The sequence below is a fragment of the Diospyros lotus genome, chromosome 9 (genome assembly GCF_014633365.1).
Source record: "Diospyros lotus cultivar Yz01 chromosome 9, ASM1463336v1, whole genome shotgun sequence".
Classification (NCBI taxonomy): domain Eukaryota; kingdom Viridiplantae; phylum Streptophyta; class Magnoliopsida; order Ericales; family Ebenaceae; genus Diospyros; species Diospyros lotus.
The window spans coordinates 13868244-13895601 of record NC_068346.1 but is presented as its reverse complement, the minus strand read 5'-3'; the positions used below and the strand labels follow the sequence as shown (position 1 = coordinate 13895601).

Sequence of the window (27358 nt, the reverse complement as noted above, 5' to 3'; positions counted from 1 at the left end):
TTGAGAAATTGTTGACTGTTCATGAAAAGAGTCGAAAGTTTGGTGTTATATGCTGCAAGGTCATTTCTTTATCGCATATAAAATTGTCATTAACTCTTAATGGCTTAAAGAACACAATACAAGTTGCACATTTCTTATTTCAGTCATTTTACTTTTGGGTGTGTGACTTTTTAGGTTCATTGCCAAGTAGCAATCAGTAAACATCAAACTCTTTTGACATCCATTAAACTCTTCGATCTATTATGAGGATTTCTCCATCTTCTCAAAACATCTTGACGATCTTGAGTGACGTCTACCAACATATCAAGATAATTTATATGTCAATAAAGTAAATTCATAGTAAACCTATTTCGTCAACAATTACTATGTAATTATATCATTCTATTACTAACGTCTTGACAGAGTGAGAGTTATGAATTGATCAAACTTATCGACTCAATGCCATGCGATAGACCTTAGTTGAAGTGATGAGATGACACATTGAAAACTCATTTTCAATCATTCGGGACAATATTTATGATTATTTAATTTTGAATATTTATTTTTTAACTTGTACAAAATTACAAATGAGACGGAGATACGAGGAATGATAAATTTTAATTTTATGTGTTGATAATATTAATTTTTTTAATCTTTTGACAAAACCATCACAGTTTTATAGCTTTTTTATGTTTAATTTTGATTTTAATTTTAAAAATAAAAATTAATATATTCTTAATATGACTGTCCTTGTGCGGTCTCCACCGCTTATGCTCTTAATTCCGACAGATAAGGTAAATTGTAGGTGTAAAACTTTGTCTTATTAGGTAGGGCAAAAATTAAATTCATGACTCACCGGTGCAAACTAGACATATTGTTTGATCGACTGCTCGACCTATGTCTTGGGATAAAATTGATATATTTTTTATGTTTATAACATGTGATATAAAATATTTAATGTAATTATAATATGACATGTTTAAAAAAAAAAAAAATCTATTATGGGCTTGGATCGGGCTGGCTCGCTGGAGCCTCGGCCCCTCACAAGATGTGAAGTAATGCTGACACCCAAATTGAAATGCTAAACACACCTCAGCGCATTTTAGCAGGCTCCGCCTTCGCATGATAATAGAGTAGAGAGAACCGCTCGAGCAGACAAGGGTCCGAAGAAAGCATTCAGAAGAAGGCTCCCAAGCATCAATGCCCCCCAAGGCCAAGCCAAAAGCCTCGCCAGTGCCGGCGCCGGCGCAACCTGCAATAGCCGTTGAAGATCTCTTCACCAACCTCAACCGCCACATCGAGCGGTCGGAGTTCGACCAGGCCGTCAAAGTCGCAGATCAAGGTTATCATATTTGTGTATACCGTATATGTCTACGGATGGGTGTTGGCTAGGTCGCGAATTCTTTATATCGAGTTTTTTGTTCTTCGTTTTAACATTTGGATCAAATCTGTGCTTGTAGTTCTTTCAATTAGCCCCAATGACGAGGACGCGATTCGATGTAAGGTCGTGGCTTTGATCAAGGCTGATAGCATCGATGAAGCTTTCTCAACCATCGAGTCCTCTCGAAGGCTTGCGATTGATTTCAGTTTCCTCAAGGTACATTCTAGCACTACCCTTCAGCATGTGCGGAGATGCATGTTGGCCCAAAATTCTCGTTTTTGGATCTTTGGTTTTTGATGTTATGCTGCTAGATCGTTTATGCAATTTACGTTGAAACTGTGGAACTGGGATTTCCTGAGTATGTCCTAGTGTCGTGGGATTGGTCTGCGTTGAACAATCATACATTAACCTGATGTGGTTGAGCAAACGTACGTTGGTTGCCTTGTCCATCGTTTGCTCCTAATAAGTGCAGCTAAGATGCTTACAGACTATTTTATTTTTTGACAAGTGAAAATTTTGTAGAAAACTATTGATGGAGACGAAGGGTTCTAGTTAATTTAGGATTTTATAGTTTTAATAATGTTAAGCTTCTATTTATTTTCGAATTTTAGAGGGTTTTTTTTTATGTAAATAATTTTAGAGGGTTAGGTCACGGCCTCAAGTTGTGGAAACTACTTCTTTACAAAAAAGCAAGGGGAAGGCTATGCACAAATACTACTCTCTCCCAACGCTCGCAAAGTGGGGAGCCTTGTGTACTAGAGACACCCTTTGTAGAATATAGAGATTGTTATTTGTTTAACTCCTTTCTTTTCTTGGTTTTTTCTTTCCCTTTTTTCTTCTCTTTCCCCATTCTTTTCTTCTTCTCCTGATTTTCTACACTTCTTTGCTTCTTTCTTTCTTTCTCTGCTGCTTCTCCTTCCTGTGCTACATTTTGTTTTTGGAGCCTAGCATCAATCAATCCTCAAAATCCACTTCAAATCATCATGGTGCTACAGCTTTTCAACCACCATACTTAAGAGCTATCAACAACAGCCTACTCAAAATATTTCAGCCAGAGCACCCTTGTTTTCTGCCGTCAATTTGCTACCACTGAAGCAGCAACCTCAGACCACAACCTTGTTAAAGAGACCAAACACAAGGTTGTTGGAAGCCAATACTCAATCTTTGTATGTCCACTTTGTTGATCACTGCTGCAGCAGGTTGTTTTAGGACATTTATGACTCGTCTTTGCAATCGTGTTAGAACATGATTGAGACACGGTGTTTCTATTTTAACCTATTTATATCGAATGAGACACATCAAGCTACAAGCCTGACCCAATCCATTTGTTGTACCAATTAACATTCCTGACCCATTCTCTCTTTTGCTTGGACTCAAATCCATCTGTTAATCAACCCAATTACTTTCAGGCCCGACCTATCAAGTATTAACTTTATAACATGATAACATCATCTAGCCCAAACCCAGTACCTCTTTAAGTCCACGTCATAAATAAGCCAAAACCCTATTTTATCCCATCCTAAATTGTGTGCCAAGCCCTGCAGCAACAGTTTGTTGTTCCCAAAAATAGATACAGCAGCAGGAGAATTAGGAAAATGAATGGAAAGCTGTAGATTTCTTTCTGAAGAATTTTTTCTTGGAATACAATGAAATTGATGAAGAACATGACATTGCTTTCTAGAACACCAAGCAATTATTGGAGCATTAATATTCAATTAATATTCTAGAACACCATGTCGATTTTTAAGAGAAGATTGACGGATTTGATTTGGTAGTTTCAATTATGGTATTTTCTGGAGGAGAATTTTTCTTAACTAGAGAGAATGTTGGACATAAAAGAGTTCTAATTAATCTAAGATTTTATAGTTCTAAGTATGTTATGATCTTATTTAGAAACATAGGAATGCTTGATTTTTGTTACCCAGTTTAGTTTAGATTTCTATTTTGTTAGGGATCTGATAAATATCTCACTATTTTATGAAATATATATGTTTGGATTATCAATTATTGTATATATAGGTTGTTATTGATTTTCTGTCCCCTCCTTTGTCACGAGTGCGATTTTGTTCATCCCCTTTAACGGGGGTGAACGTAACACCCGTCAGTGGGGGTTAAAAAAATAATCATGTTTTAAAAAAAAATTATTTTTAGTCATTTTAAAAAAAAAAATCGTTTTTAGTCACTCAAACAAATTAATTGCTGAAAACAGTCACTTTCCAGTTTTGACTCAGTTTTAACCCTGTCAATTATTTTTGTAAGTCTATCATTTTTTTATTAGTTTTAATCCATCAAATTTTGATCCTGTCACATTTTCAGTTAAATTCTAAAAATAAATTTTTTTTTTGAAACATAATTAATTTATTTTTGAAACAGTTTTGCAATTTTTTTTCAGTTAAGGGGTTTTTATTTTTTTAACCCCACTGATGGGGGTTACGTTCACTCCTGTTAAAGGGGGTGAACAAGTTGAGGGTTGGGCAATCTTGGAATTTAGGTAGAATTCAAGAAGAAAGAATAGAAGTTGAGGAAGGAACTGATAGAACTAGAGAGAGAAAGAGTGAGAAAGAATAGAGAGAGGGAAAAGATTGAAGAGATTTTGTTATTATTCCAAAAACTGGTCCCAACTTCTTACAAAAGGCTTCTCTTTTCTGTTGAGAGGTAATTGTCAATTGAAGGAGTTATAACTAACTACAACCACTCAACTACCTGCCTATAACTACATACAACTACTCAGCCTTTTGTTTGTTACAATTAGTTTTAAGCTTTTCCCCCCAAATGTCTAATCTACCCCTAGGGTCGTAACATTTCCCCTCCCCTTAAGAAAATTCTTCTCCCCAAGAATTTATAGCGACGGGCTACGGTTCAACCAATCCCTGCTTTCAATACTTGTTACCTCCTTTTCTCCTTCTTTCTCCTTTGTTTTTTCCCTTTGAGTAGTAGAAGTGTAGCAGCGTTCGTAGCCTTTGAATGTTCCTCCTTTGCCTTAGCCTTTTCTTTAAACTTAAGAACCTGTATAGAATGCAGCTGTGACTCCTGAGTCTCCTTCTGTAATAGTTTTTGCAACTCCTCCCCGCTGATCACCTTGCACTCACCGGTTTCTTCATGGAAAACAACCGCCTCTTCTTCTTCCTCTTTTTCTTCTAGTCCTTCCATGTTCAGTAGCAGTCTTCTGCATTGCTAGCCTGGACGAAAGTTGTCTCCGCATTTATAGCACGATCCTAGCTGCCTCCTCTGCTCTGGTATAGGATTTTTGATTGTACTAAGGTTAGAGTTAACCTCAGGAGTTCCTTACACTTGCTGACTGGTGGGAGGATTATTACTCGGTGGCATTCCGTGCTTTTTGAAGATTGCTTCTAGAGTAAGCTCCTATAACTTTGCCTTCTTAGCCACCTATTTCATCGTTTTAGGCATCATCATCTTAACCATAGATCTCAACTCATCTTTTAATCCACTAATGAAACTGGACACAAAGTATGGTTTAGTTAGGCTTGATTGAGAGGTCCACAACAATGCTCTCAGTTCCTCAAACTGCATTTGGCATTCTATCACTGAACCCTCTTGCCTTAGCTTGTTAAATTCTTCGACTACATCTACCATACTCTTTTCTCCAAACTAGTCACATAATTCCCCCGAAAATTTAGCCCAACTAGACTCACCACCCATGGCTTGTGTCCAACCTTGATACCATGAGTCAACCATATCATTATGATAGGCGGTTGCCAAGGTAACCTTTTGCTCCTCATTAATACGATAGAATTGAAAAATCTTTCGCAATGATGGATCCACCACCGTGGTTTAACACCCTCAAACACTGGAATTTCCAGTCGAGGCATAGCGGTATGAACAGTAGTTTGGGAAGGAGTTTTGACGCAGCATGTATGAAGAAAACACACCAAAATAAACTTTTGAAAGAGCAAACTTCAATGGTCGAAGCTTGGCTTCAAGAAGATGTAAAAATAAGACTGTTTTGCTAAAAAAACCCAAATAGGTTGCTGAAATTGTATTGAGAAAACTATATTACAACTCCTAACTTCTAGATATATTTATAGTGTTTGGCTAATCCAAATCCATCTAATATTTGTAAATAAAATTCAATTAGAATCCTAATAAAAATAAATCTTAAGTAAAAGTCAACTAGAATCCTAATAAAAATAAATGCTAAGTAAAATTCAACTAGAATCCTAACAAAAATAAAATTTTAATCTAACATGAAATAGAATTCTAAATCAAGTAGAAATATGAAGTAGAATTCTAAAACTTAAGAAGTATTAAAATACTATTCTGGTGATACTGTTCTTGTTTGGTTGGGTCAGCTTTGGGCCGAGTCTTGATTGGTGACCGCATCAAGTTTCTTTTACCTGATTGCCTTGCTCCAAAGCAGGTTGATCCTTTGCTTCCAGCCCTTCATTAGGTTTAGGAAGAATGCCATCTTGTGTCAAGATTTAGTCAGAACTCGTTCTTGGGGGAAAATCAAGTGGTAGATGGAATTGGGGTAGTGCAGCTAGCGTGTTGAACATACTGTTGATCTTCTGACCATATTGTTCCATCATCTCCTTGTCCTTCTCCAGTTCTCACACACTTTCCCTAATGGCCGCAATATCCTCCTGGCTCTGGATCATAGCTTCTTGGGTTTGGGACATGCCAAATTCCAATGCCTCCATCCTCGATTCCAATTGCTTCATTTGGGTCCCTTCAACCATTCTTTGATTGAATCGGAAACTTGGTCTTGATTGCCTTCCTTGCTTGGAGCTGCTGCTGTCCATCAATTGTTGCCCTTTCTTTCGAGTCGCGCCTTAAGACCGCCAGAGTTCACCGACTCTAATACCAAATTGTCACACCTTCAAGTTGAGGGTTGGGTAATCTGGGAATTTAGGTAGAATTCAAGAAGAAAGAATAGAAGTTGAGGAAGGAACAAATAGAACGAGAGAGAGAAAGAGCGAAAGAATGAGAAAGAACAGAGAGACATTTGAGAGAGGGAAAGAATTGAAGAGATTTTGTTAGTATTCCAAAAATTGATCCCAACTTCTTACAAAAGCCTTCTTAAGGGCTTCTCTTTTATGTTGAGAGCTAATTGTCAACTGAAGGAGTTATAATTGTCTACAACCACTCAACCACCTGCGTATAACCGCATACAACTACTCAACCTCCTATTTGTTACATTGAGTTTTAAGCTTTCCCCCCAAATGTCTAATCTAACCCTAGGGTTGTAACATCCTTCTCCTTTGGTTGTTAAAGTACTTTGTATACAGTAGTTTATATTGTAGCTTGGTAGCTTGCTGTGTGTTTTTAATTTAAGCTGCCTTAGCGTGTTTTAGTATGTTGCTGTAAAACTTTAGCTGTTTTCTATATAAACAACAAAGCTATCTATTTGTTTGTGGTGGATTATTTTGAAATCTGAATTACAAAGTTAGTATAATTTTTCTCTCCTCTTGTTCGCTTATTTCTTCTCTTCTTTAGTCGATCTTCTCTCCTAGGGTTTCTAATATTTTACATGGTATTAGAGCCTTCGACGTAAGTCATGGCATCCGATTCGAATCACTGTACCTCTTCTTCGTCGATTCCTCCTTGTTCGTCTTCCTCTCTTTCTTCGGCTTCACATACTAGCTTTGGTGCAGTTGCGAAAGTTTTGAACTATGTACCGATCAAGCTCGACAAAGGGAACTATATTTTTTGGAAAGCTCAAGTTCTAGCGACTATTCGAGCATTTGATCTAATTCAATTTCTAAACAATTCAATACCTCCTCCAAAGTTTATTATGGATCCAGACAGTGGTGATGCTGAAGCTACGAAATTGAATGATGACTATATGGATTGGCTGCGGTCAAACCAGCTTCTTCTTGGCTGGCTTTTCTCGACCATTAATAAAGATGTCCTGGCGCAGGTGATTCATTGTGAATCATCTGGTGAGGTATGGTCTACCTTGGAGAAACTTTATTTTAGACAAATTGTTGCAAAATCTTTTCAATTAAAGCAACAATTATGTTCAGTTAAGAAGGAGTCTCTCTCTGTTAATGACTACATTTTAAAGATTAAAACGATTGGCCATGCTCTTGCAGCCATAGGAGAACCTCTTCCTGATAAGGAGCTATTATTAGCTATTTTAAAATGGATTAGATCATGACTATGAGACTGTTGTTAGTCTTATAACATACCAGATGGATGAAATTGATTTAGAAAAGGTGCAATATCTTCTATTAATGCATGAACAACGGTTAGTCACACAGAATGTGCCACATTTGACAACTGCTTTTGATTCACCTATGTCATCTTCAATGTCTGTTAATGTTGCTTCTTATTCAGCACAAAATGGAAATGGAAATGGATCTGTTATGAATACTAGAGGAGGTTATAATAATCGAGGAGGTAGAGGGAGAGGTAGATTGAATGGCAAAATAATTTATTGTTAGTTTTGTGGCAAACCAAGTCATTTTGTGGATAAGTGCTACCACAGATTTGATAAGAATTTTTAGTGGAATTCTGGTGCTAATTTTGGAAGAGGAAATTTAGGTGGTCAGACTAATTCTCGTGATTCTCAAGCATACCTAGCTTCTGTTCGGGACTCTAGCAAAGGCTACATGACTGATTTAGGTTCATATCATGGCAATGCTCATGGCACTATCCCTCAACCATCTGAACCTTCATTCTTGCCTTATGATCAGTCTGATCTTGCATGGTTTGTGGATTCTGGTGCCACAAACCACATTACCTCCAATGTTCATAATCTATGCAATCATTCACCCTAGCATGGCAGTGGCAAAGTTACAATTGGTAATGGTAAGTCTTTACCTATCTCAGCTATTGGTGCTACACGACTTTCCTCTGTCTTTTCTCCTAAATCTTTTGTTTCTTTACCTCATGTTCTTCATGTTCCTCACATAAAGAAAATTTTGATTAGTGTTTCTCAATTAACTCGAGATAATAATGTTGTTACTGAATTTGATTCTCATTCATGTGTTGTCAAGGACAAGGATTCCAAACAGGTGCTACTTCAAGGCCATCTTAGGAATGGACTCTATCAACTGAATTCAGCTTTTGTTCTAGCTGCAATCAGTCCCTCTGTTCATTCTATTGAGCCTGTTAATTCTGTTCAAACTACTTCTTTTTCTCCATGTAATAAACAGTACAACAATACATGTAATAAGCATTTATTCTGTCATGAGTTGCCGAATCATTGTTTCAATGTTGTTCACACTAGTTCTGGTGTTTGTAAACAATGGCATGCTCGTTTGGGGCATCCATCCACTCGTGTATTGCAGCTTATATTGAATAAAATTCAAGTTCCTTTTTCTTCTATTCCTTTTTGTGATTTTTGCAAGCTTGGGAAATTAAGACAGCTGCCATTTAATCATTCTGAGATTAAAGCAACTAAACCTTTAGAACTTGTCTATTCCGATTTATGGGGGCCTTCCCCTATTCTTTCCATTGAGGGTTATAGATATTATATCATCTTTGTGGATGCATATACCCGATATACTTGGCTATATCATTTGAAACTCAAATCAGATGCTCTACTCACTTTTATAACTTTTCATAAATTTGTTGAACTGCAATATCACCACAAATTCAAAGCTTTACAAACTGACAATGGGGGAGAGTTTAAGGCCTTTTTGCCTTATCTTAGAAGCTTTGGTATTCAAGCTCGGTTTTCATGTCCTTACACACATCAACAAAATGGTGTGGCTGAGAGAAAACATCGACATATCGTTGAAATGGGGTTAACTCTATTAGCTCATTCTCATATGCCCCTTAAGTATTGGGTAGAAGCTTTTCAAATTGCAGTTCATGTCATAAATTTGTTGCCAGCATCACCTATTAAATTTTCTAGTCCATTTCAGTTGTTGTTTAAGAAACCTCCCAACTATTTGCTTCTCCAGCCTTTTGGTTGTGCTTGCTTTCCTTTTCTTAGACCCTATAACAAGCACAAATTTACTTTTCATACATCCAAATATGTGTTTCTAGGATATAGTCATTCTCAAGCGGGGTATAAATGTTTGCATCCATCCGAAAGGATCTATGTATCAAGGCATGTTCATTTTAATCCTAATGATTTTCCCTATCCCTCACTATTTGTTTCTCCTTCTTTTTCATCATCTACTACAAATGTTGGGTTATCTACTTCTCATTTTCAGTCTCTTCCTTCCTATTCCAAATTGTCTAAAGTAGCACCTGTCTTATCTCCTTCCTTGTCAAACTCAGTGATTTGTCCGCCAGCTTCAGTACCTTCTCCTGCTATCACTTCTCCTTGTGAACAATCATTTGTTCCCTCTATTCAGCTGATTTCACTTCCCAAATCCAAACCATCTGCTGCTCCTTCTATACATCCTATGATGACCCGCTCTAAAACTCAAAGATTTGTTACTACCTCCCCTCATGCCTTAGTGAGTTGCCTAGAACCTTATTCAATTCATGAGGCTTTGCTAGATTCTTGATGGTTGCAGGCCATGCAAGAAGAATTTGCAGCATTGCAGAGAAATAAAACTTGGGATCTAGTTCCCTTTTCAGAAGATATGAACATCATTGGCAGTAAATGGGTTTTTAGGGTCAAATGTAAGTCAGATGGTTCTGTTCTTAAGTATAAAGGAAGGCTGGTTGCTAAGGGTTTTCTACAAACACCTGGTGTGGATTTTGCTGAGACCTTTAGCTCTGTTGTAATGGCTCCCACAATCAGAGTATTGTTTTCCCTAGTTGCCTTCTTTGGTTGGTGACGCAGTGTGTAGCGCGTGTGTGAAAAAACACATTAAAATAAACCCTTGAAAGAGCAAACTTCAATGGCCGAAGCTTGGCTTTCAAAAAGACGCAAAAACAAGACTGTTTTGCTAAGAAAACCCAAATAGGTTACTGAAATTTGATTGATTAAAACTTGATTACAAACTCTAGATCTTAGACATATTTATAGTATTTAGCTAATCCAAATCCATCTAATATTTGGAAAACAAAATCCAACTAGAATCATAATAGAAATAAATCATAAATAAAAGTTAACTAGAATCCTAATAAAAATAAAATCCTAATCAAATATGAAGTAGAATCCTAAATCAAGTAGAATTCTAAAACCTAAGAAGTATTAAAATAACATTATGGCACTACTATTTTGGTGATACTGTTTCGGTTTGGTTGGGTCGGCCTTGGGCCGAGTCTTGATTGGTGACTGCATCATTCACCTTCACTTGAGAAAAAATTCGACCTCGAATTTTGATTCTGTTTGGACAAATCCACATCCGGTAAGTACGAAGAGAGATTAGCCACATTGAATGTTTGAAAATACTCATATGATTAGGCAAATCCACAACATAAGCATTATCATTGGTCTTCTTCGTAATCTTGTAATGACCATATTTCTTTGATTTGAACTTGTTTTGCTTTCCTGTTGGAATCCGTTCCTTCTTCAAGAATATCATGACTTCATCTTCAACCTCAAATAACTTGTGCTTCCTATGCTTGTCAGCTGTCGCCTTATACTTCTTATTTGTGCAACCGTTGCTTGACATTTTCCTGAACCGCTTGAACTTTTTTACTAAGGGAACATGAGCAAAGACATTCCTCCCCTTCTTAGCCATATCTGGGTTGGCATGGGTCCAACCATCGCCATGTTTGTTTCCATCTGCCTCCACTGTATTATTACTGTTAGATTGAGGACGTTGAACATTCCATCTTGAATGCTTTTCTAATATGGTAAATTTTATCATAGGTCCTTCTCTTTTCATCAGTTTTCTTGATTTTGACTCTTCAACAGCTTCCGAATTCATCTGTAGATTTTTCTTGCCTGGAGAAGTATTATTTTGCAACTGTTTCAAATAAAAGCTTATTCCATGACTACCAGCCAGTGTTCAAAAATGCGCTAGGCGCTAGTCGGGCGCCAGGCTGGGGCCTAGCGCCTAGGGCGCCTAGGAAAAATGATTTTTTTTTTTTTTTCTAAAAACTTTTTGATGTAATTTGATATTATTTTCAGGTAAATCAAAGTTGAAAAGACAAGTGAAATAATGGAATTAAGACTCAGAAAATAAAGTATTATATTAGTTATAAGTTCAAGAAGGTAGAAGTAGCAATAATACAACATAAACCATATCCAAAGAATCTAAGTCTAACTATCTAATTGGTCTTCTTCCTCTCCATATTCTTCCAATACACGATCTTCATCGGACTCAAAATCAAATTCATTGATTTCTTGCTCATCTTCTTCTTCTGATTGAAAATCATCTTCATGAAGCTCTCTCATCCTAGAACTTCTTCAAGCTTGAAGCATCTCGTCTGCTCCCGATGCTTCACCAACCACTTCCCAAGTGAGCCCCGTACCAGGCTCAACTTCTTCATCATCTTCTCCATCAACGATCCATCATTGTGCATTACTAGCATCACTAGCAAGTAGCACATCAACATTCCTTTCCTTCTCCCTTTTGTGCTTGTTCATCAATTTCGCATTAAATTGAACATAGACTAGATTGTTCAATCGATTCACGTCTAGTCTATTTCTTTTCTTCGTATGTATCTACATAAATAAAATAAAAGCAATATCAATATAAATGATAACTGAATAAGGATAACTAATTGATAGTAAATAAATATAATTCATATATACACTAACTCCTTCAAAAGTGCTCCAATTTCTTTCACAACCGGATGAACTAGTGGTTAACAAGAGAATCTTTCTCGCCATTCGTTGCAAGTTTGGAGTTTGATTTCCATAAGTCATCCACCATGTAACTACATAGGTCAAACAAGTATAAAGTAAACAAATTTAATTTATACACTAATACACAATAGAAAGGATTAAAAGAATTTTATACCTGGATTATAATTGTCATCATTTTTCGCACACCCTTGAGTTGCTCACGATTTTCCAAAAGCTCCATCTTTACGAGTATACTTTGGCAACTCAACATTTATAACATGGCCTTGCAATTCACCATCATAATGATAAAACATCTCCACACAGTTAAAAAGCCCATCCATCACTTCATTATCAAGTTGTATATCCATATCCTTGAAAAAGTAGTAGGGATTCAAAAGGTAAGCTGCAAAATGTAGTGGACTATCTAGCCTATCTTTTACCCTTGCTTCAATAATCTCCATAATAGGCTTATAGTTCTTTTCAAGATTATTTAAGACCTCCTTAATATCTTCCTTTGCTTGCTTAATCTCTCCACATAAAAAGCCTATAGAAGGCATTCTATCCGTATTAACAATTCGAAGCACCTTCACCAAAGGTGCAAAAACTTTAAGGCATACAGTCACACCATTCCAAAAAGCAATGCTCATCACAGTAGCATAGGCTGCTTTCCCTTTAACAATCTTTGACCATTTGCACTCCTCCCATTCAGAGCTGGTAAACATTGCCCTCAGTTGGGCTTTTTTCTCCATTAAACTCTGTAAAGTCAAGAAAGTAGAAGCGAATCTAGTGACTCCTGGTCTCACTATATCCCTCTTCTTCGTAAATGACCTCATTAAGGACAAGGTCTTATGGTGTGCATAAATGAAGATTGTGAAACTCTTGGCCTGATCAATGACTTTCTTATACTTCGGTAGTTTTCCAATACTTTCAAGTATCAAATTGATGGTGTGAGTAGCACATGAGGTCCAAAAGATATTTGGCCTCTTCACCTTCAATAATTTTGCCGCTCCCATATTATTGGCAGCATTGTCGGTTACTACTTGGATGACGTTTTGTGGCCCAACTTGCTCAATGCATTTATCCACATACTCAAAGATAAGTTCACTTGTATGTGCTTCATCTGAAGACTCTCTAGAAGAAAGGAAAGCAGTACCTGCATTAGAATTAACACATAGGTTCATGATGCTCCTCCTTTTTCTATCTGTCCAAGCATCTGTCATAATGGAGCACCCAATTCGTGCCCACTCTTCTTCATGCTTCTTCAATAACTCTTTTATTCTGTCAACTTCCCCCTTTAATAGTGGTTCCTTCAATTGGTATTGACTGGGAGGTTTGAAGCCCGGCCCAAATTGACCAACCGCATCAACAAACAATTTGAAACTATCATTGTCAATCGCATTGAAAGGTATACCAGCTTCATACACCCATCTAGCACAATATTCACGAACAGACTGTGTTCTCTCTTAAATAGTGCTTCACTAATAGTTTGTTGCCTTTGGCTCATTCTCGCACTCAAACAAGTTTCAGGGCTGATAGAGCTTGCAAACTTATCGATAGGGCCAAGAGTACGGGATGTTTTTCTGCTACCTAACTCTTGCAATTCATCTTCATCATCCCCTTCCACTCTTTCGGAGATATTAACAGTTGATCTCATCAAATCTTCCTCCTCCTTCTTATTTTTCCTCTTATTCTTTGCCTCGGCAATAGCATTCTTACATTTGGCTTGATCAATTGGAGAAGATTTTGGACATGCAGAAACATTTCCAGAAATGTGGCCAATGTGTTCTTTTACTCTGTAAACACCTCCAGACATAATTTTACCACACAACTTACATTTAATTTTATCCATATTTTTCGGATCAATTAACATTCCATACTCCCATCCGACATCATTTGACTTCCTTTTAAGAATTGAGGAGGCCTCGGACGATGCTCCCGTACTTCCAGTCCTATCTGAATCATTCATTTCACTTCCTGACTCTTGTTTTTCCCTGAGTATTGAATAATTTCAATAATATACATTAAAATTTAATTAAAACTCATCTAATGAAATGAAATCAGCTGCTGCTTGAAGCAGTAAGCTGACACAGCAAGCTTGCTGCTTGTTGAAGCAGCAAGCAAGCAATACGCAAGTGAGCCACGAGCAGCTTTGCGTTGCTGCTTGCTGCTGAGTTGCTGCAGAAATGCAAGCTTGCGTTGGCGGAGGAAGATGGATGGTTGGATACATATCGTAGCAAGACGCGAACGGCGACGAGAGAGAACGATCAACAGGCAACAGGTGAGGTCGGCAGCAACGAGAGAGCAAGCCCAAGAGAAGAGATCAATGGTGGTGGTGAACAACCAAGAGGAGATCGAAGGCGAGAGAGAGAGAGAGGAGCCGCGATGAACACAACCAGAGAGAGAAAGGGAAAGGGGATCGGAAAATAGAGAAAGGGAGGGGGAAAAAAGGTTGGCCCAAGACGCGCACGATCTAGGTGGCCCAAGTTGTGCGCGACCCAGGCGGCCGCCCAGGCGGTTAGGCGTCGCCTGGTCCGCCTAGGCGGCGTCGCGGACCGATTAGTCGGCCATGGCGCATAGGGCTACCGAGTAGCCCTAAATCGCTGCGGTCGGTTGCCGCTCAGCGCCTAGGTGGCGCCTAGGCCGAATTTTCGAACACTGCTATCAGCAGTCTCTCCATCACTTAAAATCTTGATGCTTGAATCCTCATTTGGTCTAAGCACTTGATCAGCTATAGCAGCAATTGAGTTAACTAGCCTAGGAGATCCAACACCCCTATCCACAAAGAGACCCATGTGACCATCTTGCTTTTGCAATTGCAAAGGTGAATATGTTCTTATTGCCTTAGATTCAACCATGTCAGAGCTTGAATAAACTGTAGAAGGATTTGCTACCATGACCTCCATCTCCTTTACAGTCGCAAGTCGATCAGAAGAAACACCACCATCCTTGGGTTGCGAGGCAATGCTTGAGCCATCGGGATTGGAAAATACCTCAGTATGAGTCAAGAACCTTGGAGTTTCTGTCATGTTAGCAGCATAAATCAGACCTGAGTTTGCAAACGTTGAGGTTGCTGGGACAACATAATCTTCGAAATCAAGCTCCACTTTAGAAGCTTTGGTTTGATTCTTTTCCACTATGGGTAACAAAGTATAACGCACACCTTCTTTTTCAAGCTGATATGTGTTCTTCCGACCTGAGTGCTTAGCATCCACATCAAATTGCCAAGGCCTCCCAAATAAAATATGGCAAGCATCCATATCAACAATATCACAATAGACTTCATCGGAGTACTTACCAATAGAAAAAGGCACCCTGCAACGTTCATCCACATGTATGCCACCAACTTCTTTGATCTATCCAATCATGTAAGGGCTTGGATGTTTTTCAGGAGTTAACTGCATCTTTGCCACCACGTCTCTTCCTATGATGTTCTCCTGACTTCCACTATCAATAATCAACTCAAAGATTTTTCCTTTCACCGTACATCTCGTGCGAAAAAACTTATGTCGTTGAGTAGTATCTTCATTCTTTTGAGATAGCATTAACTTCCTTACTACACAAGTATATTGCCCATGTCCATAATTTTCTTCTTCATCCTCCCTATCAGGCCCGCAATATACTTCCTCTTCAGCAACATCTTCCTCTTCCTTTTCTACAATGTTAACTGTTTTCCTCCTTGGACAATCACTAGATCAATGCCCAACCTCATTGCACTTGAAACATTTTAAAAGAATAAGCTTTGCATAAGGATTAGGGGATTTTGGAAAATTAGTAGTAGTACCTCGAATGTTTTCCCCCGTTGTAGCCTTATTAGGGTTGTTGTATGGGGTGGATTGGAGGGTTGCGCTCCTTGAACTGACTTGCCTTTATCAAAAGCTGGTTGTTTATTTTCATTCCCACTATACCGATGATAGTTGTCATTACGAGATCTCTCACTCAACATTAACTCAGCCTTTAAAGCTAAGTTCCTTGCTTCTTGCACACTCAGAACCATCTGAACCCCAATTTTATCACGAATAGTAGGCTTCAATCCATTCAAGTAACGAGCTGCTTGTTGATTGTCACTTTCTGACAATTGGTTTCTCTCCGCCAATCGCAGAAACTCAGAGGTATATTCATTCACACTCTTCATTCCCTGTGCACATCTTTGATAAGCTTCAAACATATATTATTCATAGTCAGGGGGCAAAAACCTATCTCTTAACAGTTGTTTCATTTGTCTCCATGTCTGAACTGGCAGTCGGCCTTCCCTCAATCCCGTTTCTCTTAATTGCTCCCACCAAACAGATGCACCGCCTTTCAACCTGTAAGCCACTAACTTTACTTGTCGTTCATCTGGGATCTCCATGTATTCGAAAAAACGGTCAATCTCAGTGATCCAATCTAGGAACCCCTCAATATCAAGATCTCCATTAAAGGTGGGAATATCAACTTTTAGTTTATACTCATCGTTGCCCCAGTGGTTGTGCTGATGCGCATTCCTCCTAACCCCTCTACCACTAGGGTTAGCTATTGCTCGACCAAAATCATCCTCTTCGTTGCTATCTTCAATCACTAGTCTTCTAGGATTAATAAGGACATGATTAATGGGTGGTCTTCCCGCTCCGGCTTGATTCACCCCATTATTCAAGTTCTTGTCATCATCAACTCGTAGTAAGGTGCCCAATTGGTTGCTATGTTGCTCTAATCGCTGCTAGATAGTACGAGTTACTTCCAGCTGTTCTTCGATTGCTCTCCAAACTGCGGATAACCCCTGATCACCGTCACGAGGCTGGTTGCTACCGTTACCTTCAAGATTGGCCATCGGATTGGTTGATTAACTGCTCTGATACCACCTGATGTAGCGTGTAGCGCGTGTATGAAAAAACACACCAAAATAAACCCTTGAAAGAGCAAACTTCAATGGCCGAAGCTTGGCTTTCAAGAAGACGCAAAAATAAGACTGTTTTGCTAAGAAAACCCAAATAGGTTGCTGAAATTTGATTGATTAAAACTTGATTACAAACTCTAGATCCTAGGCATATTTATAGTATTTAGCCAATCCAAATCCATCTAATATTTGGAAAACAAAATCCAACTAGAATCATAATAGAAATAAATCATAAATAGAAGTTAACTAGAATCCTAATAAAAATAAAATCCTAATCAAACATGAAGTAGAATCCTAAATCAAGTAGAAACAAGAAATAGAATCCTAAATCAAGTAGAAATATAAAGTAGAATCCTAAATCAAGTAGAAACAAGAAATAGAATCCTAAATTAAGTAGAAATATAAAGTAGAATCCTAAATTAAGTAGAGTTCTAAAACCTAAGAAGTATTAAAATAACATTATGGCACTACTATTTTGGTGATATTGTTCCGGTTTGGTTGGGTCGGCCTTGGGCCAAGTTTTGATTGGTGACCGCATCAGTTGGGATATACAACAAGTTGATATTAATAATGCTTTTCTAAATGGAGACTTGGAAGAGATTGTTTACATGATTCGACCTGAGGGTTTTGTGAATTCTAGATAACCCTCTCATGTTTGCAAATTAAAGAAATCCCTCTATGGTTTAAAACAAGCACCTCGTGCTTGGTATGTAAAGTTGAAATCTGCATTTCAGAATTGGGGTTTCACAAGAGCTACTTTTGATGCTTCTCTCTTTATTAAACGGACTGCCTCTTATGTTTTATTTGCTTTGGTTTATGTTAATGATATTCTGATAACTGGATCAGATTCTGCTGCTCTTCAGCTTTGTATTAGAGATTTGGACAGCACTTTTTCCTTAAAAACACTAGGTTCAGTCAATTACTTCTTAGGGTTTGAAGCTTTTCGAAATTCAGATGGAATTTACTTAACCCAAACCAAGTACACCATGGATTTGTTGAAGAAAGCTGATATGTATGACTGTAAGCCTTGTGCAACTCCTGCAACTTCTGCATTTTCTCTTACAAATGAAGGTGAACTATTTTCTAATCCATCTTTGTATCGAACTCTAATTAGCTCTCTTCAATACTTGACATTCACTCGGCCATATATTGCCTTTGTGGTGAATAGATTAAATCAGTTTTTGGCATCTCCTAAAGTCCAGCATTGGGTTGCTTGTAAACGGATGCTTAGATATTTGAAAGGCATGGTGGGTTATGGTCTTTTCTTCTCTCCCTCACTTGGTAGTTTAGCTCTTTCAGTATACACCGATGCAGATCATGAAGGGTGTAAGGTTACAAGGCGCTCCACCAGTGGTTTTTTGCCTTTCTTGGTTGTAATATGATTGTTTGGGATTCTAGAAAACAAACAGTGGTTGCTTGATCAGTTAGTGAGGCTGAATACTGTGCCATTGCTCAAGGTGTAACAGAATTATTATGGCTGAAGTCCTTATTTTCTGAGCTGGGATTTTTAGATTCTATTCCTTCTAAACCTATTGTGTGGACTGACAATTTGGCTGCTAAGAGTATGGCTGAAAATCCAGTTTTTCATGGGAGAACTAAGCATATAGAGCTTGATATTCATTTCATTCGAGAAAAAGTTGAAAAGGATGAAATAGAGATCAGATATGTTCCTACAGAACACCAGATTGCTGATGTTTTTACAAAAGGGCTCTCTCAGGCTCGTTTTCAGTTTTTGTGTAATAAACTTGGCTTAAAATTTTCTCCAGTGCACAAGGGTGGCAGTTCAGACGAGTTCTCATTGAGGGGGAATGTTACAGCATCTTGTGGGCAGCAGCTTATAGTTCAGGAGAGTTCTAATTGAGGGGGAATGTTAAAGTACTTTGTATACAGTAGTTTATATTGTAGCTTGGTAGCTTGCTGTGTGTTTTTAATTTAAGCTGCCTTAGCGCGTTTTAGTATGTTGCTGTAAAGCTTTAGCTGTTTTCTATATAAACAGCAAAGCTGTCTGTTTGTTTGTGGTGGATTATTTTGAAATCTGAATTATGAAGTTAGTATAATTTTTCTCTCCTCTTGTTCGCTTATTTCTTCTCTTCTTTAGTCGATCTTCTCTCCTAGGGTTTCTGATATTTTACATTGGTTTCCTCTCTTTCTTTTTCTTTTCTCTTCTCCTATTCTTTTCTCAGGTTCTCAATTTTGTTCTTCTCTCTATTTCTTTCCTTATGTTCTTTGCTCCTCTCAACCCCTAGAACACTTATGTTAAAAACATGGACATGCTTCTATCAAGGGAATCAATTACTTTATTCTCAACTTTTGACCTATGGTTTAAGATAAAGGAATTGCTTGCGAATACCCAGTCCAATGACCATACACATGGTTCTTCTTTTTTTTCAAGAGTTAAGAAAACAAAGAGCCATATGATCAGAACGGAGAATACATTCTTAAGATAACAAGTAGTGGCATCAATGGTGCAAAACTTGCGATGTGGTATATACTTTCTTGCTATAGATGGATAACATTTTTTTAGCCTTGCTCAATTTCTCACTAAAGTAAGCAATAGGGTAACACTTATCGCTAAGAAATCATCCTATGCCTATACCGATACATCTCACCCCACTTCAAACACCTTCGGGAGGTCAAAATGTAACAAAGTCACATTACTGGAGTTTTCTTCATTCTCTTCTTCATGTTCTCAAATGCTCTTTCAGCACTCTCCATCTATAAATAGGCTGTTAGTTTTTATTAGATTTTATCTTTTAATTATTTTGTTAAGATAATTGTAGGTAGGGTAGTTGCCTTTTAGTTAGAGTTCGGCCTATAAATAGGCTTATGATCTAATAAGAGATTTATGGTTTTGATTAATATTCAATACAACTGATTTCTCTCTCTCTCTCTCGGATTTTCTTCTCTTGTCAAACCTCTTCTTCTCTCTCTCAATTATTATAATCTTCTTCTTCAATCTGTCACAATGTTCTGGCTGTTCCCCTTCACTTGGCTTGGAAAAAATGGTTGATGGATTTAAGGCCTTGAATCAAGGTTTGAGCTAGGCAAGGTTGATAAAATTCAAAGGTAGGCCCTTATTCCAGTTACAGATTTGGTACCGCCAAAAAAGAAAAAAAGGTTTAAAGTATTACATTGTCTCTTCCATCAGGCTATTGCTCTGGTGATCACATAACAACACCCAAGCGAAGAGATTATGTGATCAGCTAAAACAACAGTGTTAGGATGTTCTGGTTGCAGTAACAGTGTATGTGGACATTTTTTGTGACTGAGAAGAAGAACTGCAGCAAGCAGTTGGGTATGAAGGAGATGATTTGGTGTTGCTGGGCATTTCACTAGCTGAAATGCATTGAAGTTTTCTCTCTCTGCTATGAAGTTTAATGTGAAACTGATAGAGGAATAGAAGAGGGAGAGGACAAGAAGTGGGAAAAGAGAAGATAGAAGAGAAAGGTAGAGAAGATGAAGGAGCAGAGGAGGAGAGAGAGAAATGGTTCAGACTATTTGGGAATTAATTTTTTCATTTTTTGTCCATTATCACAACTAAAATTCCATAATGCTTTGACATGCCATTTTATGGCCACGATAAACTTTAAAACAATTAGAACTACTCTGAAATTAATCCTATTGATTATATTAATTTATAACCATAAAATCTGCACTTACAACTTCAAGATAAACTTAAAAAGCAAGTCAACTGGATCTTCCTTTGATTTGAGTGAGAGCTTGAACATCTTCTTTCTTGAACATGAAAGTAGCGCTACTGGGAATGGGACAAGCAGTGGTTAACTATAACCAAAGCCATCCAACTAGTTGAGATTGCCACACCTTAGACATATTGGATACTTTAACAAGCCACTCGTGGAGACTGTTGTCAGTGATACACCCTTTGGCGTCTTTTGACTGTCTTCCTGCTGGTAGGGGTCACCATGCTAACTGCCATTGCAATGACACCACAAAGCAACAACCCAATATGAGCACCGAAAATTGCCTTTTTTAATGAACTAGAGGGAAGGAATGAAGTCCGCTGGGGATAGGAAAAGGGCCTTTCCTCAATCGTTATCCCTCTTTTCAATCAGATAGAAGCTAGGCATCCAGCCTTGATCATCCTGCCTTGACCCATAGGAGAGCCTCCAAGTAAGTAGAAGAGTCAACCTATCACCTCACTTTTTCTATATAATGAAAATAAGCTTGCTCTTTACCTTGCTGTAGGTCCACACCCTGGGGTCTTCTTTTAGTCAAAAGTTTCTGATCTACTTGTGCAATTACAACTTTCCTGTCTTTGAATTTACATGCCCAAAATCTGTTCTTCCACAGCCTATATTTTCACCTGAAACTTGCCATTAAGTCAAGCATCCGACCTATCAATCTTAGACATATCCTTGGCTACAATGAGCACCTCATCCACATGGAATGAGAAATGCACAAAATAACCATCTGGAAGCTTTATAATGATATTTTTTGGGGGAACACACGTGGCTCTATGTACTTGGATCAATGATATGCTGATTCTAGTAAGTTTGTTTTTATGCTCACCATGAAGGAATGCTGTCTTGACATCAGATTGCTGTTTCCAAATGTTATACAGCAACCATGACAAGCAACACCTATATGGAGCAACGTTTTAAACTGGAAATAATACCTACTTCATTCAAGTCCCTGCCTTCTTTCTCATTATAGCACTTTACAGCAAACACTTTGTGTCTTCCATTCCTGGTGTTTGTCTTTTGCAGTCATGATTACTACCTCCCTTGTGTTTTTCTGACATTATTGCATTGCAGTTTTGCTGAGACCACTGTCAGGATCCTGTCCTGACTTAGGGTATGATGAAGAACAGAATGTAGAACGAGAGAGGGAAAGAGAAAGAAGAGGGCGAAAACTGAGAGAAATTAGGGAGAAACAGAGAGAATAGAGAGAGAATTGAAGAGAGAAGAATTTCAGATTTCTTATTTCTTCTATAACCTCAATAGAGTTCTCAAGTAGCTTTATATAGCTACTCCTTATGCAGTTTTTCAGTTATAACAAAGAAATAACTGCTAACTGCTCTACCCCCCTGGGAACTAATCTGCTACAACCACTGCTCTCCTGTAAGTATACACCCAAGTTCTTGAGAACCACTCTGACCCTATTATAGCTCTGGCCTGCTTATGACGAGGTTACTTATAAATCAGCTCTACTTGAAAGGAATTGGTGTGATTAAAAGCTTGCTTGGCGAGCTATACATTTGGCCAAAAAAATTCATGTAGCATGAAAGAACCAGACATTTTATTATTTTTATTTGAGAATCCTTCTCAAAAGTAGCTACTAGTTGAGAAAATCTAAATTGGAGGTGTGCATTGTTTCTAGAGTATAACTTGATGCATTCTTATTTTTCATGGCAATCTTGTGCTAACATGTATGACCAGATTGTTCTTTTAACTTATTCTCCTTCCTTTATCTTTTTGTTCTTTGTTCTTTCTTTTTAGCATTATTGAATAACTCCACCTTTAGTTTAAGTGATATAAAGGAACCAAAATTATGTCAGCAGCCTCTCAAATATGCACAAATGAAAATATGTGAATCGTCTTTAATCATATATTTATTTGATGATAGGTTTCTCAAATTGAACCATTGTTGTCAGTTTTGTGTATAGCTGTATCTGTTTTATCTTAAAGGGTGGGATGCTATAATTCCTCTACTGATGATGTTATTTTGTTGTCTTCTGTCATTTCTGAATAGGCATACTGCTTGTACAGACAAAATAAACTAAATGAAGCTTTAGAATCATTGAAAGCCCAAGAGGGAAACTCTGCAGCCATGATGTTGCAATCTCAGATTCTATTTCGTCTAGGAAAAATGGATGCTTCTTTAGATATTTATCAGAAGCTTCAGAAATCCAAAATAGAGTCATTGGAGATAAATCTCATCGCTGGTTTAGTGTCTGCTGGGAGGGCTTCTGAGGTGCAAGGAGTGATGGAGGCGCTCAGAGTTAAAGCATCTAGCAGCTTTGAGTTGGCATACAACACAGCTTGTTCATTGATTGAAAGGCACAATTATACAGAGGCAGAGCAACTCCTACTGTCAGCTCGAAGGTGAGCGACTACAACTTGTGGAAATTGATTAGAATTTCCATTTTACTTTCTAATTTCAAAAGATAAATTATTATTTTTATAATCTGTTGTGTTGCTGCTTTGCTATTGCTGGCCCCTATGGTGCTGCTGTCACTATTTGTTGCTTAGACTTTTAGCTGTCTTTCCTCTGTGATTAGTATTCATTTTGTGGATCTTTTGTTTGGATGCAACCTTTTATAAAGTTCCTAGTTCCTGTAAAGGTACAAGCATGGAAATGGTAGTTGTGTGAACTGTGAAGTATTTGTTGTGCTTACAATGTCTTGCCATGTAAAAGAAAAATGGTCTCTTCTGGTTATCTTATTAATTCATCATCAGTGCTTTTGTTGCATGCCTCTTACAGACAATCTAAAAAAATATATGCCTTGTGAATTCCCAATATCTATCTGTTTGTCTTCCACAACTGTCTGTAAGCTGCTTGAAAGCACAATTCCTTCTAAGGAACTCTTTTTTCAGACTGAAGCAGATATGCATTAGGCATCATAAGGCTTTCATGGCATGCTGTTTTGTGCATTGAACTGTAATATTCACTTCCTCTCTAATGTAGGGTAAATTATAATTTATAACACATGCTTATATTTTGAAAAGCTGATTTACCATTCTCATTGGTTAATAAAAACACTTGTTTTGTTTAGTAAGTTCATGTCTTTTAGATATGAGAAAAGGAACCATGGGTAGTGTTTATAATGGTAGACGTGCACTCTTTGTTTTGTGTGTGTAGTATTTCAATTGACTTAACGTTTATTTTGCCTGGTTGGTGTTGTGAGAATTAAAGCTTTATGCACTTTAAGGTGTGCATTTCTATGTTCCAAGGCAGTGCTTGGTTTGCTTGTTAATTGCTCTAAAGGTGAGATTATTCTTATTGATAATGTGGTTAATATTGAAAAGGTGGCTGCATCTTCGGGTTGTAGATCTGGTCCTTTTACATTGGTGTTAGATAAGAATAGGCTTGTGTTGTGATACCACAATATTTATCGAAAGGAGGTAGGCTTACCCTGTTAAAAAGTTCTTTCTTCAGCATCCCAAGTTACCCGATGCCTCTTTTTGTTGGTTGTTAAAAGATTGGGAAATTTTTAGGGGGATTTCTTTTTTTTGTGTGTGTGTGTTTGGGGGTGGGGGGGTTGATGGGCCTACTTAAAACATATGCTTTGCTTTGTGAACTTGACCGGACTCCAATACCACTGTGAACCTGTGTTAGAATTACTAATTAATTACCATCTCAATTGTAGTCCAGACTCTTATTGTTTGGGCGTAGTCTACACTTAGTTATGTTTCAAAATCTACATTAGCTATGTTTTTCTTGAATTGGAACCTCCTAATATTTAGTTGTCCTACATATTTGAAGAAACATTTTATTTATATTTATGTTTATTTATTTTTGACAGAATTGGTCAGGAGACACTAATGGAAGAGAATTGGGCTGATGATGACATAGAGATCGAATTGGCTCCCATAACTGTTCAGTTGGCATATGTGCAGCAGGTAGAACATGTTATATTCTTCATTTGATTATATACACTCGTCAATTTATCAAAATTGGCTTGTTTCTTCAGTTCCTGGGCCATGCACAAGAAGCCATTGAAGCTTACACAGATTTTATAAAGAGAAATCTGGCGGATGAATCATCACTTGCAGTGGCAATCAATAACCTTGTATCATTGAAGGGTCCAAAGGATGTCTCTGACAGCCTAAGGAAACTTGATCGGTTAATAGAGAAAGAAAGTGGCTCACAGAGCTTCCAACTTGCCCGTGGGCTTGACTTGAAACTTTCACCCAGGCAAAGGGAAGCAATATACACAAACCGTGTGCTTCTGCTACTTCACACAAATAGGATGGATCAGGTGTTAAATTTAACATGCATTTGTTTCCATGTTTCTTAACTCCTGGCTTTCTCTTTTTCTTGCATGTCTTCGTTTTTCTGTAAATTCTTATTTACAATGATGAATACAGGCTCGGGAACTTGTTTCTGCGCTTCGTGACCTGTTTCCTGAAAGTGTGCTGCCAATACTGTTACAAGCTGCATTGTTGGTGAGAGAGAACAAGGCTGGAAGAGCTGAAGAAATACTAGGACAATTTGCAGAAAAGGTCCCTGATAAGTCAAAGATTCTTCTGCTTTCTAGGGCACAGGTTGCTGCTGGTGCAGGCCACCCTCAAGTAGCAGCTGAGTCCCTGGCAAAAATACCTGACATTCAACACCTGCCTGCCACTGTTGCCACCCTTGTGTCACTTAAAGAGCGTGCTGGAGATATTGAGGGAGCAGTTGCTGTGTTTGATTCTGCAATTCACTGCTGGTCAAATGCCATGGCTGAAGATAACAAGCTCAATGTTATCATGCAGGAAGCAGCCTCCTTTAAACTTAAGCATGGGCGAAAGGAAGAGGCTGCCCAGTTATATGAGGAGCTTGTCAAAAGCCACGGCAGTATTGAAGCTTTGGTCGGGCTAGTTAAGACAGCTGCCCATTCAGATATTGAAAAAGCAGAAGCTTATGAGAAGCAGTTGAAACCACTACCTGGTCTGAAGGCAGTTGACGTAGATAGCTTGGAGAAGACTTCTGGTGCAAAGCACATTGAAAATGGGCCTCATGTGGGGGTAACCGATCCGTTTGAAGTAAAGGTTAAGGATAAATCAAAGAAGAAGAGAAAGAGAAAGCCAAGGTACCCAAAAGGTTTTGACCCTGCAAACCCAGGTCCCCCACCGGATCCAGAACGGTGGCTACCTAAGCGGGAGAGGTCTAGCTACAGGCCAAAGAGAAAGGATAAGAGAGCGGCTCAGGTGAGGGGTTCTCAAGGTGCTGTGGCAAAAGAGGCTGCCAATACCAGCACAAAATCAAACCAAACCTCGTCCAAAGTAGGGACGCAGAATGCTGGTGCAGAGCAACCCAAGCCCTCTAAGTCATCCAGAAAGAAATCAAGAAATTAATGGTAGAATAACCTTTGCTTATCCAAAAACAGAAGGTAGAATAACCAGTAATTTTCTATAAAGATTGACTTGCTATACTTTTTTTCTTTTTGTGTTTGAAATGAGGGACTAAAATTTTGGCGGCATGCCGTTCTATTGGTGTCATGCCATGTTGAGTTCATTTGATGCCTTAGGAACCCTGCCATTTTATTGTCTTGAGTTGCAACTTGCATGTAGTAGTATTGGACTCTTTTGTTGATAACTTGGATTGATAGCATGGGGAAGGCGCAGGATGGGATGGAACCTGGGTAGAAGGTAACTCCTGTTGCCTCCTGTGACAATTTAAATGCTGAGTTAACTTCCCCCAATAATCAAAGCCTTTCTTTTGAATCCCCAGTAAATTTGAACATATGAAGTGTTTTTGTGTTAATCACATAGGAAAAGGACCAAATTAAGGCGACCAGACCATTTGGATTTGTAGGAAGCTTTTCGCACAGGGAAATAAGTTTCAAAGTAGTTCTACTTCGAAAGTGATCCTCGTGCCAAAGTGATGTTCTACAATGCAAAGGCTTGAATTTACAGAGGAGCTTGTCTTGCATTTTGTTTAATAGAGAGGATCTTTACAGGTCCATGCGTTTGGATATGTGTTTGCTTGGATTGTGCTTTTGTCACAATTTTGGGAGGCTGGATAACAATTGGCCCAACAATTGCTAGCTTGAATGTGTTTTGCTCTTCTGAGGGAACAAGAATTAGAAAGAGGCCGCCCATTTTTAATTGCGCTTGTTAGCTTTACAGGAAGCCACTGTATGAACCACGAAATCAACAAGCAGAAAAAAAAAAAAAAAAAGTCAATAAATCAGAAAATGAGCCAATGAAGGAGAGGAAGAGAGCGATTCAACCTTATTATTTACTAAACTTATGAACAGTAATATATTTAGTCTTTTATCACACTATGTGGGGGTGGGGTTATATGTATTTTAGCTTGTTAGTCATGTTATTTAGAAGTCATGTTGTATAATTCAATAAGTTACGGGTTGAGAATTGAGTATTTAATGCAACTCTATTATAAAAAAAAAAAAAAAATCAAGATTCTAGAGTATGATGCAAGTGATAAGACGCAAGTGATAAAGTTCTCAAATTTCTTTGGGAGTGAAAGGGGATTAATTCCTGGTGGAGGCAGAAGAAATGTCTCATTTGGGAGACTTTCTGCCTTTTTGGCATCCATTCAAACAACAGATTAAATTTGATACAACTTTACGGGTACAAGTAAATGACAAGAACCATATGATTGTTTGGAAGATAAGACATCGATAGTTTTGAAGGAAGGCGACTTGAAATTCTTTAGATAACAAGGCAGCTTCTAAAGCATGAAATCAATCATATTTAGATTTTATTTCCGAGATTTCTTGCAAAAATCCTTCACCCATTGGAGACTCAGTTTCTTTTTGCCAGATTTGTTCTTCTTATCTTTCCCCTTCTTGTCGTTCTCTGAGGATGGAGGGGGCAGAGGCTCAGGGTCCCAT

General features: G+C 38.1%; 1 protein-coding gene across 1 annotated transcript; it reads left to right on the top strand.

Annotated features, from left to right (window-relative positions):
- The first annotated feature begins 1078 nt into the window (after positions 1–1078).
- LOC127810098 (uncharacterized) lies at positions 1079–26040 on the top strand. The gene is made up of 6 exons (XM_052349353.1): positions 1079–1321; positions 1440–1576; positions 22549–22901; positions 24323–24419; positions 24491–24778; positions 24888–26040. The coding sequence occupies exons 1-6, from the start codon at positions 1180–1182 to the stop codon at positions 25854–25856; spliced, it is 1986 nt and encodes a 661-aa protein (XP_052205313.1). The 5' UTR covers positions 1079–1179; the 3' UTR covers positions 25857–26040.
- The last annotated feature ends 1318 nt before the right edge of the window (positions 26041–27358 follow it).

Coding starts and splice junctions, on each gene's coding strand:
- LOC127810098 (XM_052349353.1), top strand. CDS start 1,180: ATGCCCCCCAAGGCCAAGCCAAAAGCCTCGCCAGTGCCGGCGCCGGCG. Junction 1,577..22,548: donor TTGATTTCAGTTTCCTCAAG/GTACATTCTAGC, acceptor ATTTCTGAATAG/GCATACTGCTTGTACAGACA. Junction 24,779..24,887: donor ACACAAATAGGATGGATCAG/GTGTTAAATTTA, acceptor TGATGAATACAG/GCTCGGGAACTTGTTTCTGC.